General features: G+C 40.4%; 1 protein-coding gene across 1 annotated transcript in view; it reads right to left on the bottom strand.

Moving 5' to 3' along the window:
• Positions 1-13,340, bottom strand: part of plekhh3 (pleckstrin homology, MyTH4 and FERM domain containing H3) — a 34,912-nt gene extending 21,572 nt beyond the window's left edge. Inside the window, exons 1-2 of the mRNA XM_026164411.2 lie at positions 12,735-13,340; positions 6,368-6,423 (exon numbers count right to left, since the gene is read on the bottom strand). Of these exons, the coding sequence (XP_026020196.1) occupies positions 6,368-6,423; positions 12,735-12,869 (191 nt within the window). The 5' untranslated portion in view covers positions 12,870-13,340. The remainder of the gene's footprint in view (positions 1-6,367; positions 6,424-12,734) is intronic.
• Positions 13,341-17,169: the final 3,829 nt, after the last annotated feature.

Here is a 17,169-nt window from a genome sequence, read left to right as displayed (position 1 = left end):
CTGTGAACAACAATACAGCTTGCTGGTATGAGAAATGTGAACTACTTCAATTTAATCTGTGTGAACTGAACTTTGAGCTAGCTCTTGCAAAGGGTGACCTTGCACAACACTGAGCTTAGGGAATATTTTACTGCTGGAGCGAATATTAGATTCATTTAAATGCCAGCAAATCCCGGAAGAAAGGATGTCCAGCAATTTTTTTTTTTTTAAAAGCTGGTGATAAAAATGATCCTAAACATATTTCAAACTAAACAATAAACTACCTGAAGAGACACAAGTTCAAGCTTTTGCCCTTGGCCCTAAATGCCACAAAATCTCCAGATAGACCTGAAAGCAGCATGCATGCAAGATGATCCATCTTATAGAAGTAGATGCATTTTAAAGGAAGTAAGAATGCCTTAAAAAACAAAATACTCTTAAAAACATGCTGCTGACTATGTGAATATTCAGTGTGTACAGATATGGAGATGGACATTTGTGGAATTATTTAAACCAAGATTACCTTTCTGATCTCTAACTGAGATAGAGAGCAGAGATGGAGATAAAAAGGTAACCATCATTTAAAAAAATTAAACAGCGTAATATTATAAAAGTCTAAAGATTAAACAAATTAACCAAATGTCACTTCTCTAACTTTTCTCTAAAGAGAAATTTTTGAAAAGGATTCCCAATATTGTGCATGATTTTTTCACTGTTTTTTTTTTAAAGCAGCCAACGTTTAGGAAATCTGTACAATGACCATGACACACATCCAGCAGTGTGAGCAGCACAGTGAATTAATTAGTTTGTGTCTGTCTGCCTGGTTTTAGTTTCTGTGGCAATGAGTAATTGATTTCAGTCCAGGATCTAATCACACTGCTGAGACATTAATTAAAGCTAAAGAGCCACTGTCCTTGCTCTCGGGCTTGCATGACCGCAGTGAAATGAAACATTCCTTGTAACCCAAAAGAACATGCACGGTTGCAAAAATGACCATTGCATTGATTAGTCACAGGAATACTTGGGAGAGTTGTCTGATGGATAAATAGCTCAGGATGTGCCCAGAAAGGCATTTAGAAAAAGCACCAAGTAAAATAAACCAAAGTTTATTAAAATCATGCTCATATCAGAGGCTTAATAATCATTCTTCCTGTAGAAATCCATCTATTTCTCTTCCCTTCTCCATAGAGTGCATAGGCTGACTGCATGGGCCTCTGGCTGAAACTGGGCTGGTGGGAAAATGGGAATGTGGTGATTAAGACTGGGCCTATATGACCTCCCAGCTAAAAATACACTGTTTTCTCAAGACCACTGCCAAGAAGCTCTGGACTAGGCAGAGGGGAGAGGGAAAACAAAGTCATGTTATGAGACCTGAGTAGGAGGGACAGGAAGTCTGAGTTTGTGACTGAAGAAGTGTTGTCAGCAAGGCATTTTATGATAGAGAGTAAGTGACTCTTTAGTTTGAATAAAGCCATTCTACTTGTGAAACTTAGTAACGCGGATTAAAACTTTCCATATTTGTTGATGTTGTAAACAAGTCCAGATTGTGATGGTTGGATGGTTGACAGACAGGACGACAGACATCCAGACAGGCAATTACTGGGGGCCCACTCCTAAGCTCTTCACGCAAACACTCACTTGTGTTATGCATACACACCCTCTGTCCTGCATGTACATAAATTTACACACATGAAATACATTCCTTAATACTGTTCTCTTTTAGTTATCTAGTGGCAAAAACTTCAAGCTTCTGACTACTTCAGAGAGCTGTCAACGAAGAAGAGGAGAAGCTAATTCCAGAACAGATAGAACAGAGAAAAGTCTTCAAGTGTCTACTTTCTTTTTAGAACAGTTTGTACTCTCCCCTGCCTCAGCTATGAGAAGGAACTTGAGAGTGAGGAAAGGGAAGATTAATAAAATAAATAAATAAATAGTGACAATGTAAAATGGATTTCAGCATGAGAACAGCAAGGAGGGAGGTGGCAGCTGGGTGGCACTTCCTACTGACCGAAACATCTGCCTGAAGACCCATGTTTGGACAATTAAACATTTTTATGTAATTTTGTGTCTCCACACCACCCAAGTAGGTTTTGGGAAATTTTCAACTTTAACTTTAGGAGATTAACAAAAGTATTGCATTAACTGGTTAGGAATTACAGCCCTTTTTTTATACAGTCTCCCATTTTTAAAGTTTCAAAAGCAACTGGACAGTTGAGTGATAAGTAGTTTCATGACCAGGTTCGATCCGTTTCCTTGTAATTCAATGACAAATGAAGCAGATGAAAGATCTAGAGTTGATTCCAAGTACTCGACTTTTACTTGGGAGCCATTCACGAGACCTCAAGAGGAACTTTGTTACCCATCCAGGCGACCTCTGCAGTCTCAACTAACTGCAGGTTTAACAATGAGCAAAAACAGAAGTTGCTTTTGAAGAAGTTACTGGCAGCACGCAAAGTAACAACTGGGGCCTTACCAATGTGTTGTGAGGTCAGTTTCACAATTGTTAATATGCAAATTGTCATGACTACAAACAAATGAGAAATGGCTGCAATCATAGTATTGTAATATGGTAAAGGATTTACCCTTAGGCCCCCTCCTCTGTCCAGAGATGGCCGTTCCCTTTTCACATAAATGCCCTCCTTGACTCCCTGCTCAAACCATCATTCCTCCCTGTCCAGGATGTGTACATCCTCATCATTTCAAGAGTGGCCACTGGTCTGTAAGTGTAAATAGACTGTGGAGTCTTGGCCTGACAAGGTAGCTAAGGTTGTTTGGTTTCACTGATGTATAATTCACAGTAATCCTCCTGTTTGCGTTGGGGACCCCGATCCTCAGCTTGGACACATTTTCTTCAGCGGTCAGGACAATTTGCATATTAATGATGCTGAAACTGAGCACATGGTCCATTGTTAGGCAATCATGCTGGTTTTGGTCATTGTGCAAATGGACTTTTTATAAAGTTGGGGAAACTGAGACTAAAGAAGTTGCTTGGATGCATGCAAAAACGTTTCTCTCACTGGAAACGCTACGTCCAGATGAACGCAATCATCTTTCTGGGATTTCTTGATGATTGAGATTGATTAAGATATATAAATACAATTGAAGGAGGCCATCTTTAAATATTCGATTGGTGCTGATACAAGTAGCAGGATGATTTCTGAAGTCCACATGGGTATACTCTGCTCAAATTCACACATATGCTGCAAGACTCATCAGACAGCACTTCACAGTGTAGGTGGATAAAGACCCGAAGCATACGGCAAAAGCAACCAAAGAGTTTCTAAAGGCAAAAAGAAGGATATTCTTTCATGATGCAGTCAACATCATCTGATCTCATCATCTGATTGAACGCAGAGCCCTATAAACAAGCAGCAACCAAAGGTGGCTGCAGTGAAGGCCTAGCAGATCATCTTAAAAGAAGGAAGGACAACACATAAACAGTTATAAACAGGCTTATAGTCTTCAGTTACTTCATTTCAAATTGTGTTAGTTTGTCCAATTAATTTTGAGGAAATATGTTAGGAAGTTGCAGGCATGGATTCTGTGAGACCCCCTGAAATCAGCTAATGCATCAGGCTTGTAGCACGGCTAATTAGCAGAGTATAGCCATGTTAACAAAAAAAAAAACCCTAATTAATCACAGTCACACCTTTATTCCATCTAATTGTTTAGATTAACATTTCCTTGTGCACAATGCAATCCAATAGTTTGGTCAAAGTCCGATGTAAATCAGAGCTTGTGTCTCCTCTTATGCAACAATTAAGATGAATTGATATGACTCAATTTGTTAAAATAGCAAAGTTCTGGCTTATCAGAGCCTAACTTGGCATTCCTTCCGTACAGCTGAACTTCTGGGTGTGTCCATTCATTGGCCAGGTAATGAGCAAGCGCTATGCTCTCTAATCTTTGCACTTACTGTGATGATTACAGCCAGGCAAACACACAGACTCTTCAAACTAGTAGTTAATCATGCCATGCGGACCACAACAGTGCAGAAATGACATACATGCACACACACACGCACATGAACCCGAGCCACACCTCTTTTAGGAGTGCTGTTGAGGCAGGACTGAGTCACCCAGTCCTTACTTCTTTCCGTCCTATTTTCCCCCCTCAAGCCTCAAAAGACACCATGTCACGTATGACTACAGCAAAATATTTCATCTCACATAACCACTTCCTGGGACAGCTCTATTCTTGTTGAGAGTTTCTGCAGATCCTCGTCTGTTCATTTGTGATGGGCGATAGGCCTACAAGTCAAGCTTTGTGATTCATTGCCTGTGAGTCGGCAGATGTACAGTTACGATTGTGGAAGGGAGAACGGGGTGGTGATAAGGGCACGATGCCAGAGATAGAGAGAAGCACAGCCTGGCTACATCACTGTCTGAGATCACAGCCATGCACTAATAGTCTGGATCAAGCCCTCCATGAATCACTTTTGACTCTCATTTGCATTAACATGTAATCCACATGGCCATTTGAATGTCATTTACAGTAAGATGCCCTGATATTGAAAGGGTGATTGGTTAAAGTCATCTAAGATGAAGATTACATTAACCATGTAATAAAAGTAAGTACATCCCAAGGAAATCCTCTGCCATTCACATATGCAGATAAGCAAACATCTCATCCCTTTTGAAGCAATATCTTTAAATAAGTTCAATCCAATCCAATTGAAAAATAATTACTTGTCTTTTGTGGAAAAAGTAAATACAGGAAGCCACAGAAACTAGTATTGCTCCCTTTAGCAGAAATAATTAGCTTCTTGTATGCATTTTTCATAATGACTCACTCTGGTGTAGGCTTGCTAAAAATCTTGATTGCGCTTCATTCAGTGGTACGATCCTTAGCACTGTTTTTTTTCTACTCAAAACCCCACACAAGATCTGAAGGGGATTCCAATCAGGAATTTGAATGGGCTTATTGAGCCATTCTTCAGTGGATTTGCAGGGAGGATGAAAACCTGTTGAAAGGTCCAGTTAAAGTTTTATCTGTTTAAGACTGCTGGCTACACATTATCTTCAAGTACCCTTTGATATGATGCAGGAGTCATAGTTCATAATTACTGAATGCAGGCTCCCCAGGTCCAAACATAGCGCATCAACCAGCATCACTGTGGCCAAGCAACCCAGTCTTTGATTTGTCTGTGCAAAAGGCCTGGTCTTCAGAATATAATCATTAACAAACTGTAGGTTTTGCCTATTCAGAAAAGACACGTCTTGAACAGAGGTCCAATATGTTCTATATTTGTCTAATTATAAAAACATTTACTTTGACATCAATAGTATATGTGCTTGCAACAAATAGTCTATTCTTCAGCTAATTATCTGGTGAAGTCTGTTCTTGACTAATTGCAAGTTGTTTAAAATTCAGCCCATTTTTCTCTTATGATACAACGAATAATGCTGGGTTCATAGGCAGCCATAATCTCTTTTTTTCCCCCTCTGAGGGCCTTTATATCTTAGCCGAATGACAGGGCACACTACAATAGCAAATGACCTAGATATCCGAAATTTAAATAAGACAAATTCCATCTATTAATGCCTCAGGAGGTTGGGGGTGTAATAAATGTATGGTTTTCCTTAATGTTCCCATTATTTGAATGCACCCGATTTATCTATGAAAATCAATTGTTTGGAAATTTAAACATGTCAAAAACCTCCATCAGACATCTTTCACATGGAAAATTATTGGCAAATAACACATAACAGCCATAACAGCCCCAAATAACAGCCAGGTTAACTTCTTAATGGTAAAGCTCAACCAGTTTGAAAGACTGAAAACTAATTTCACCTAAAAGAAATCAAATATCACCACATAACAGATCATCTGTCAGTATGTATATGACTCTGTACCACTTGCATGCACACATGAGAACACCATGAGATACTGAAGAGGAACTGAAAGAAATCAAGTATTAACACATGCGCCTGCGGATATATACAGAAATCCCCGGCGCTCAGAGGAAGTATACAAGTAAAAGACGGAACTACTACTTCCCTTGTCGTTTGCACTGTAGCCTGCAACCAAGTCGAGCTGAATGGGGGAACAAATCGAATTGGACATAAAATGGACTTTACCCTGCCAGTTCTATGTAATGCCCAGTCAAACCCATGTGATAATAGAGCATATAATTTCCTGGAGAATTCATAGTGAGAGATTGGGTGTCACATGCCCCGTCTCCGGCATGCTCTTCCCAGAAGCTATATACGCTCTATTGGAAATGGACCATTTCCACTACAGATAATGCAGCTGACATGTACAATCTCTTGCTATTGGCTACATGTGAAAAAGGACAAAAATCAGACAATGCTGGACAATGTCCAGATCCAAATCTCCCAAAATTGACCAACGTTCAAGTGTGAAATTGGCTTCTGTAGCTCCTTACCCATTTGTTCCATTGGCTGTGCAAGATGGCTGAGAAACAATCACCTCAGCTGGAGTCTGTCAACAGAAAAGAGAGAAAAGGGTAAATCGACAATCATGCACCACAGACATTGCTTTAGCTTCAGAAATAGGCCACAGTTTGAAGTGATCCTTCAATGCTTTGCCTTCAGGAGCCATGTTACAATAGGGCATGCAGTTGTTCCTGGCAAGCCTCAGCACATAGCTGCACTATTCCTGTAATGCTTGGCTTTTACTTGCAAGGAGTAAACTTGATGGGAGAAATATGGCATGCAAAACAGGCTAATTTAATATAAGTGATGGGAACAGAGGAATTTTTCATGCTTAAGCTGAGTGCACCCCAACATTCGCAACCCAAAGTGATTTTTTCTCTCCATTCGTTTCTCTAAGAAGATTAACCTAAAAATAACATCAGTTTTTGAGAATTCATGGACAGCCAGAACAATTGTATTTATCGTTTCTATCTGTGAGTTGATTGCTATAAGTTGTGAGAGTTTGAGGAAAAAAAACAGCAAGAAAGACAAAGAGACCCTTTAGCCTTAATTATAACAGCTTGCATTGAGAAAGTGCCTTTCAGAATCTTTACACTAAAGATAAACACATAAGTGTAAAGATAAAGTCTTTACGGTTATGCTATTGACAGAAAACAAAATCAAACAATAGCAGTGATTATGATAGAGATGAGAAGCCTTAAAGACCCAAGGTTTTCCTGATTAACTGCACTTTACCTAGTAAAATTTATTGTGCCCTAATAATCATCTGATGAACAGATTAATTATTTACTTAAATATTAAACTGAAGCTGGGATAGGCTGATAGCCTCGATAAGGAAAAACAGAAGAGAATAGATAGAAGGATGGATATTAAACTGCAAGCCAGCTATTCATTTAAAAATCACATAAACACCTTCTTGGACATTAGTTTTGTGTGGAAATTGGAATTAGTTCCTCTACTGACTAAAATGAGCCTACCACTGGCAGACATGTAAAATCAGATTTCATGGGTGAAACAATGAACTTTTCATTCGAGGACTCCCCTGTGAAGCAGAAGATGGAAGAGGATGTTTCCTTTCACAGTGCTCCGGCCCCTAGATTCCCAACCTGACCTTGGAAAACCCCATCAGACAGCTTGCCTGTGTGCAATTTGGACAGATTCCCTGGTGTGCAGAGCAGCACTGTGTGTCCCTGTGGCCTGACTTGTTGTCTCTGTGAACCACAGCCTTGAGCCAGCTCCTGTGGCTGCCCTGACCCAACTCAGGGGTGTTGGCCTACCTGAAACACTATCCAGGTCAGTTCTGGGCTCCTCACAGTTCACACACCACACTTTACTACAGGGCAAACTATCCTAAGTTTAACCATTGCCCCACAAAACAGTCTAGGCTTCTTTTTAGATGGTTCAAAAATAACAAAGAAAACATGAACTGCAAATTTATAGGCTAGCTTGGAATCTATGTTATATTTTTAAGGCAGACGGACCCATATGCAAATAAGGAAAAGATTACAGTTTGGATAATGAGATCTCATTAATGTTTAACTCAGAGGGAAGTACTGTAAATGTCAAACCATACTGATGCGAACAAATGAACAGACAGTGTGTGTATGGTAAATCATTTAGCCAAGCCAACAGGCCTAATAAAAAAAATCTAGACAGACATCACATCAATGACAGGAAACCCTTAATAAAAATCAGTGACATAAAAGCAATAATTTAATAATATCAACTAATCAAACAATCAGTAAACTAATAAGACAGGTAGGCACAGTCAAAATAGTCTGAGTCATTGCCCACAAGTCTTTACAATTTACTGAGAAAAATGCTTTCCAATAGAGTTAATGGGCTGTGGGGTGAGGAACAAGGATAGCGTGCGATGTAGAGCCCTGGCAAAAGATCTCTCTTTGTGGACGGCAGGGTATGAATCATTCCAGACTAGAGCAGAGCTTGAAGAGAAATAGGGAAAGATGCCGTGATGTGTTCATTCCGTGGCTGACTTCCGCTCTCGCTTTTCCCAGTTTATTCTCTCCTTCTCTTTCTCTCTCCCTTCAGCTCTCCTGGGAGGCTGAGTAACCATGAGAAAATGCTTGGGCTCAGCCAGTGTCGGCCTGAAGACCAGATGTGTGGCCTCGAGGTGGTGAGGCAGAGACGCAGCGGAAACCAAATATAAACCAGCGTACCGTGACACCTCTGAAAGCAGAGGGCAGCAGGGATGGCTAATAGGACCTGCTCTCAGCAAAGCAGGACTGTGTCTGTTTGTTCCGAGCAACAGGATGCACTGCGGTACTCCAGTCCACACTTACAACTGCCTGGGCCTAAACCTCTGTGGTGGTAGTTTATTGGTAAAACTGCATACATATTACATAAATACTGAATAATGGTTTTAGTGGAAACATGGAAAGAAAAGAGAATGACGGATATCCTGCCCTAAAATTAGTGCCCAAGTATTCCTACACTGGAGGCATTCAGCCTGGTGTGACTGTTTGGGCAGCTGTTAAAGAGTAGTTTCTTTGAATGGCGACTGTAAACATGAAGAGAAAAGGTTTTGGCATAGCCCTGTGCTCTCAAGGGCCAAGCCTACATAAGCATCGGCACTGACTCATGATCCCAACGTCAGTAAGAAAAGTCCTGGCAAGGAAGAGTGTGTCATCTATGGCTTTGGTACTTCAGTTTCTACACATAATGGTGTCTTCTGGCAGCATGTTGTAAAACAATGCAGGAGCTCGTGATTTTGAATGTCTTGAGGATGGTTAATGATGGTTAATAATCGAACACAGCCCAGATGGCTTTCCTAGAAATCATTATAGACCAACCCTTCAACTGACCTCACCCCCTTGGTAGAAATTATGGAAAACCAAACAGTATCAACTGGATCTACTCTGGGGACTGTAACACAGTTAAGATTGACCAGCTGATGTCAGATTGGAGTAGTTTCAGCTGTGTTCCTAATTATTGGCTCAGCTTAAGATATTGATAACAGAATTACAACTGTCACAATCAGAGTGGCACAAAATAAGAGGTAACATGATTTGCTGAAATGCGTCAAGCGCCTGGAAGCGTCAATAAATAACTCCATCGCATGAGGGGGATTTATTATTAGGCGAAGGATCTCTAAGACCAAAATAATGCTTTACTGCCAATTGTTACTGTGAATTACAACAGTCAACTATTTGATTCCTTCCATTTACAAGTAATGTGATAAACTGAACATGTCTAACCACATGATAGATTAAGACAAAATGTCCCTCAAAAGAAAATACATCACTCAGATTAATACAGACAGGCAAATACTTTATGACTCAGGTCACGCCTTTCATATTCATAAATATTTACGAGCAGAAATCAATAGAGCCAAGACTCTAATCGGTGATGTAACATCAATGTTGGGGATACAGTAGCTCTAAAAACAAAGCAGCATTATGAGCTTAAGAGTGGTGAGTTTTAAACTGCCAGAAATAACAAAAGCTGTTTTTAAACAATTATTCTTGCATAGATTACAAATTTGAGCTGACCTTTTAAAATGTCGCTGTATCATTTCATTATTGGGATAGTCTTGTATTCAGCTCATCATTTGAACAAGACTGTTAGTCTATATGCCATTAAATAAGCCCTTTATCTTCTCTGATTACTATAGGAGTTCAGTAGGCTTGGTTCAACTCTCAAAAACGAAAAACAAAAATGCAACAACTTAGTTGTAATCATAATTTTGCTGTTCCCTGTTACTATCAGTTATGTATCAGCTCATATAAGTCATATTGGATTCTTATAGTAAAAACTAGATTCAACGACTTCACTTGGTTCCTTTTTGTTCAGTCAATAATGGCACTCTGGTTATCTTTATATGTTTTTAAAAGGCCAGGATTCAAGTCTCAATCAAGCTTCTCTGAAAAAGCTATAATTCAATAAACATTAAACCAAAGCCCCCAGAGGAGCACAATTATGCACATGCATCATAGGTTGCATTTTAATGAGGGAATCCGGGAAAGTTAGAGGAAAAAGGATCTCGGTGTCTCACTTTAGAAGGCCATCAGCCATCTCCACTGGGACATGTAACTGTGATCTTGTATTGATTGCAAATATGAAGCACCGTTGGGTTCCTCTGACCACCAATGGTAGAACAGATGGTAGATTATGACCAAGATAGTGTGTGCTACACACCAACACCTCTTCGGATAATGCTGAGTAACAGATGTTGCTCTTATCTGGTGGTTTTTGGAACTGTTAGATTTCTGTTGAGCCAATAACTGTGTAAAACTTATCTGTTTCCATCGTTTACATGCAAATTGCTGTAGTGTATAACTGGCTGGCTGCAAAAACACAAAGGGGGCAATAAACAGATAAGCAGGATTTGCAAGTAATGGCTCCAGGTGGTATTACTTTCATCTGCAAAGGCTTAGTGTTGGTGTAAAGTTTATCTCAGAAGCACAAAATAGCTGTGCCTATAATTTCAACCAGCACATAATGTTATTTAGTGTGCACTGAAGTCAAAGTCTAAAAATATGATCAAAAAAAAAAAAAAAAAAAGAGCTGGTGTTTGGAAAGGCACAAAATCCTAACAAATATTTGAGAGCATTTTTTTTTCCTGGGACACTTTACATTAAGAGCTGCATGTGGGGTTGTACAGAAAGAGCCTACCTTAATGCAAGGCAACAATGCCCCCTTACAAGTGGGTGGACAATGCTGAACTCTCTGTGGCTGATCAGATGACTAACATTACAGAGAATACAAGGCCACAGTCTTATTTGCCACTGAGCAAATGGGAGGCCAAATACACAGGATCAGTTCAACACAGAGTTCGACAAGTTACATCAGAGAGTGTGTGCATGTGGGATTGCTCAATGTTGCCCAGGCCTCAAAGACCACACAAACCTAAACGTTAAACTAAGGATCAGTAGATTCTGTGTCATGCATCAGTTTTAGAGGCTTGTACTGAACAGACAACAAGGTTAACAGTGAACATGTATCTAAACTTGCACGTGAACACTGTAGCTCACCACTTCACTGGACATAATGCCATAAACGGGAGCATGATAAATTCTTTATCATACCCTGAATTTCCAACCTATATGTACAGTACTGTGTAAAAGTCTAATTTATTAATATTTTGCTCACAAGAAGCCAGACCCTCTTGGTAATTTTTAAGTGGTCTTTAGTAACAGGTCTCAATGTCTTTCAAACTTTTATTTGGACATTGGCAGCTTTTTCAGTCATTTTCAGTCCAGTCCTTGTATGTGCTCATTTTCAGCCAAAGATGCCCATTTGACAGGCATAAAAAAGTATTTTTGCACCAACAAGGTGATTCCCAAAGAGCTGTTAGCCGAAATGGGAATGGCATTCTGTATGTCCTGTACAGCAAGCAAGAAAAACTTGACAAGTAGAGGCCAAAAGCCTAAAGAAACCCTAAAAAAACAACAAAGATCTGACAGGACCAGAGAAAAGCATCAGGACCCTTGGTTGATTGATCTACTGTTCACCAAACTTCGGAAATGATTTCAGAGGAAGGGCAGCTGCCATGAAGCCATTTTAGCAAAAGGAAAGCAGGACAAAAGGCCAAATGACAAAAACTAATCTAAATTTGAAATGTTGGGTTCATCAACACATATGGAAAAGGCCAGGAGAGAGGTACAGTGAATGCCTAAAGCAAAACATGGTGGAGGCTCTGTCATGGTTTGTGGCTCTTATCAAAACTGATGGACTCACAACTACAGAGAAGTACAAACATTTTTTGTTCCACCATGTAATACCATCAGGAAAGTGTTTACTTGGCAACTGACCTCATTTCTCAGCATGAGAATTATCTCAAACACACTACCAATGCAGATAAAGCATATACGGAACACAGTCTGCCTTGGATTGGCCTCCCCAGAGCCCAGACCTCAACATTAGTGGTGTGGGATCATCTTGACAGAGAACAAAGCCAAAGATCTCTAAGAAGAAGAGAACTATTCCTGAGAACTACTTCAAGAAATTACAAAAAAGCTTGGCTGAGAGTGTTCAGACTGCTTTAAAGAAGGAAATTGATCATACCAAATATTGACTTTTAAGCTTGTTATATTTAAACAGTCTGTCTCTGCCTTGTATACTGCATGTATGTTTGTACAAATGAACCGTTGCACCTACGCTAAAGTAAAGGGTGACTCAAGACTTGTGCACAGGACAGTAGTTTTCCAAGTGAAATCATTTTCAAACACTGAACTAACATTCTTTTCGTTGAATTTCCCGTGTAGTATTGGTTTTAAAAACTGAGCAGTTTTTAAAACCAATACTGATGTTTTAAATGTAGTGTGGGCATTCATTAAAAACATGCTATTAATTTATTGGTGCTCTGAAGCTGTTCTAGTGCAGGTGGTAAGTTTTTACCCGTCCATTGGGAGTCAAGTCCTCCTTGTTGCGCAATTCAAAAGATTCTTCCTCCTCTTTCTCCCCATAGTCCCGTCCGAGCAAACTGAAGCCCTGCCTGCAGCACAGAAACCAGCAAACTCCTTGCAAAGGCATTCAAATCAGGTTAAGTGTGTCGTCTTCTTCTATCCAGCTCGGTAAATTTAACATTCACGGTGTCGTCTCGACCGTAAGTAACTCCAAAAGCTGCGTGAGCGCATACAGAAAATCCTCTCCATAGATGTCCAGCGAGGAGGGTGATGGAAAGCATAAGCTTATTTTCTTCCTTTATGTAAAGGAACATTAAATGTCTAGTAAGTGTACATGACAGCAATCGTTCTCCAACACGAAGATGTGGTTAAAGGAAAATCCTCCACCGCTTTCAGAGCTCCAGCTGCTTCATTCGCAATACCCTGCTTTAGACTTCACAAAACTCAAAGTTAGTATCCCAACCTGGTACTTTAAGTGAAAAACACCAGTGTGAGTAACCCTGACAGGAGCACCGCTATTGAGATCAGCATTGTTTGCTCACATTTAGCGAGTAACCTGGAAATGTACCTCAGCGATGTCTGAGTCCCGAGTTTGAACAAAAGCGTGCTGCTGCTTGGACAGGACCGTGTGGGAAAATAGACCACGCCCATCGACTTTAGCTCTACTGCGCTATTGGCTGGACACAGACACTCCCCGGGATACCACGCCCACGGTGCACGCCTCTCAAAGCAAACATCATCCACAGCGTCACATGTCCTGTGGTAGATGACAGTAATCAAATCATCCAGAATCAACATGATGTATTATAATATTCTAATATTGACTGTCTCTAGTGCTCACTTGTAGGGATAGTGTCTTTAACCGCTCATAAATCTCTCTGATGTAGTATTTGTAGTATTTATACAGACACTCATTATGTCTCAGCAGCCAGTTTAGTCTGTGAATATATTGAATAAGAACACAAAATCACAAGTATCTTAATAATACACTTCTAAATGACCGTTAAGTGTATTTTAAGATGACATTTTACAAAATAGTAATATGCTAAAATCATGACAAAATTCTTCACAGACTTGTTAGTGTTACGCTACATTATGTCAGTATCATGTTTGTATAATTAGGAATCTTTCACACTCTCTTTACTTTGCTCTCTATACTATACTTTACTAAAATCCACAAAACTGCAGCAGTAGGAGGCAGGAGCACTGGTGCTAAAACTAGACACGTGACAGATCCAGCCCCCTCAGCACTCATGGCTATTTCTCCGTTAATATGCCTTCATTTCCCCTTTGCTGCTCAGTGTGGACTTCCCCCACACACTTTTGGCTTTAACTCATTCCTCACCAAGTAGAGCTCCCAGCAGCTGGTTCACCCACATCGGCTCAATAGGTATACTTCTTTAATTCAGTTCTCAAATGCAGTACATACGAACTAAGGGTCATTTTTGCACTGTGAGCACAAAGGAACATCACTACTTCAGATACTTTTAACCTCTGCACTCTGCATTCTCCCTTGGGGCTTTTAAAAATCAATAAGAAGGCTTATGGGGGTCACATTTTCACCTTAGCATTATGGACCGTAAGCGTTGCCACCTCTTTACCCAATCTCCCACTGTCAAAAAGGAAAGAGGAAAGGAAGCAAACTGGTTTCATTTTAAGTATATTTTGTTTTGACAAACGGCAAAAAAAAGATGGCATATATTAGTACACAGAAGAGAATGTTTCTTTGCCTGAAAGCCATAGCTTTTCTCTTAGTATCGCTCTCAAGGCCAGATCCTCCCTGTCCTCCCCCATATCCCAAAACAATACGCTTGGGGGCCTCTGCTCCCACAGACCTGGAGGAACATATGTTTTATTTTTAGAGCCCTCTCTCTCAGCCCACGCTAGTAAAGTGAAAAAAAGAGAAAAACCCTCCCTCCGTGTATGGTTTCTGAAAGAGCTGAAGTAGAAAAGAAAGACTAAAAGTACTACAGCATAATTTTTTTCAAATATCAGTAAAAAACTTAACCCAAATATGATCTGCAATTAGTTTTTTTTATTTGGTACAAAAGCAGCAATCTGAAAATTTCTATTCTGTGTCATACAAACTTTATCCCAGTCTTTCAGTATCTTTCACTGTCTCCATCCACCTCCTCCTCCTCTCTTTTCCCCCTTCCAAGAGACGACACACGATTCTCTATTAGCACGTATGCATATATGCACTCACACACTCACGCACGCATACTTGGATAGAAACAAGATAACCTGATACAGTGTGTCAGGTTGAGGAACCAGATCAGGAGTAGGGCAGATGATTTGGTAGGGCTCCCAGTTTGAACGGAAGCCAAGCTGGCTGGCCTCAAGATGGCAGAGGAGAGGAAAGTGTGAACCTGGAGTAACAGGGTAGTCATTGAAATCTGAAAATGTGATGGAATGCAGCTGCTAGATGTAGTGGAGCTGCAGTATTTCCTTGTGTCTCTGTAACAACGAGTAAAATGTGATGTTGCTTTTAAAGCACTGTGTGAATTTGGATTTCTTGCAGGTAACATGAAGGGACATTTCTCTTTTACTTCTCCTCATTCTTTTCTTTTCAGTCCTCCACCCTTCAACCCCACCCCCATAATCACTACCCCCATCCCCAAGACACACACACACACACACACTTCCTGCCTCCAACTTCTCACAACACCATTTGTTGAAATTGGCATATGGGGTTTCCAACTGAGACGTAGAGTAGACACAAATCACACACATCAAGAGACAGAGCAGAGCAGAGTGCTGTTCCCTTCTCTTTCTGCCTCTCCCTCTTTTCTTTCCTTCTCTCTGTCTCTCACTCTTTCCCCTTTGAGTGTCTGCCTGCAGGATCCTGTTTCACTGCTGCCCGCATCACAGCCAGACTCATATGTTGGTGAAACAAATTGATTGTCAACAGAAAAAGATGTGAAGTCTGGCCTGCCAAAAAGCTCCCTGCATGATTCACATTTGGGTGGTTGTTATGGTTTTTTTTTGTTGTTTTTTTCTTCTCTGAGTGATGATTGATAAAATCTTTTGATATGTTTCAAGAGCTTTCTGCTTTTGAGGTTTAATTTGAACATTCAAAGGGGTCTCTAGACACACAGAGCAAACAGTAAGAAGCTCTATATCTGTATTTGAAAGCTACTCCGCATCTGGTAAATTGCACCTTCTGTTCAAAAGTCAGGTCCAAGGTCAAAGTTTATCTGACAGCCCCCATGTAAGGATTTAGGATTGGAACGGACCCTCTGTGGCCCTGACTCGTGACTCAGACAGGATTTCCTCCCTGCTGTATTCAGCATTGAACTTAACCCTCATCCTGCTGTGGCACCAACCCCTTTGACACCAGTCCTGTGTGCTTAGGGTGACCAAAAGTTTAGGCTGCAGGTTAGAGGACAGAGGACTGCTGTTTGATGGCTGTTAGCCCATGTAATAGGATAGGCTTCTGTAAACCCCTGGGCCGGTTGACCTCAACTTCAAACTGTGAAATATCCAGCAGTGCATGAGATTACTTGTGACAGAAAAGTTGTTTATGTACAAAAAATGAGTGAAAATATAGATGGACGAGAACTCAAAAATGAATAATAAAGTCACTAGAATACCTGGCATACCTGAGGATCTGGTTTTAACTGCAGAACATCCAGTCACAGGGGGCCTTGTTAAAAGATTTGTTAACCAAATTATGCATCAAACATTAAACAAGAGAGACAGTGGGATTCTTAGGTGCACACCTGGGCTCACACCCATGCCATGTCAAGTATCTTCTTACCCTTTCCTGTTCTACAGTACTTCAGAGATAGTGTTTAACAGTGTTATGAATGCCACAGGTAAGGAAGTGTTTCTAACCCTGGCTGTGGGTACATCTGTTCCTGGGGACTGCATGGTGTACACGATCGTATCAGTGACAGGCAAGGCTAGAGAAAACATTCCTGGCTTCAACTTCTGACCCTCTCGCCCCAGTTAACCCCTCCCCGTTTCCCTTTCTTTCCTGGCTTCGTTACAGTGACCCTCAGCACTCAAGATTACTGTGCACCGGTTCAACCTGTCAATGCATTAACTGACAGCAAAACGTGTGCAATGGATAGACATAGTTTCGCAACAATGATTCTCATGTTTTAAGAGACAGGGTGATATTCTATACCCGAAGCATGTGTCGCAAGTACCAAGTACGGAAAATGTGCAAGAAACATCACAGTCTATTAAAGCGATTTTAAGGGTCTTTTTTATACAGCAGCTTCTGTCAACTAGATGTTAGAAAGATTTCAATCTAGGTATTTAGATATATTGATACCATTATTCATTCCAGCAGATAAATGAATGCTTTTAACTGTAGCATTGCTGATTCACTGTTTAAATTCTTCAGACTTTACTGTACTTAGTAATTATATTTGAAAAGCACGCATTCCTCCGCTTTGGTGAAAATGTAAATAGGAGCA

Source organism: Astatotilapia calliptera, chromosome 4 (genome assembly GCF_964374335.1).
Source record: "Astatotilapia calliptera chromosome 4, fAstCal68.1, whole genome shotgun sequence".
Lineage (NCBI taxonomy): Eukaryota > Metazoa > Chordata > Actinopteri > Cichliformes > Cichlidae > Astatotilapia > Astatotilapia calliptera.
This window is presented reverse-complemented; position numbering and strand designations above follow the sequence as displayed.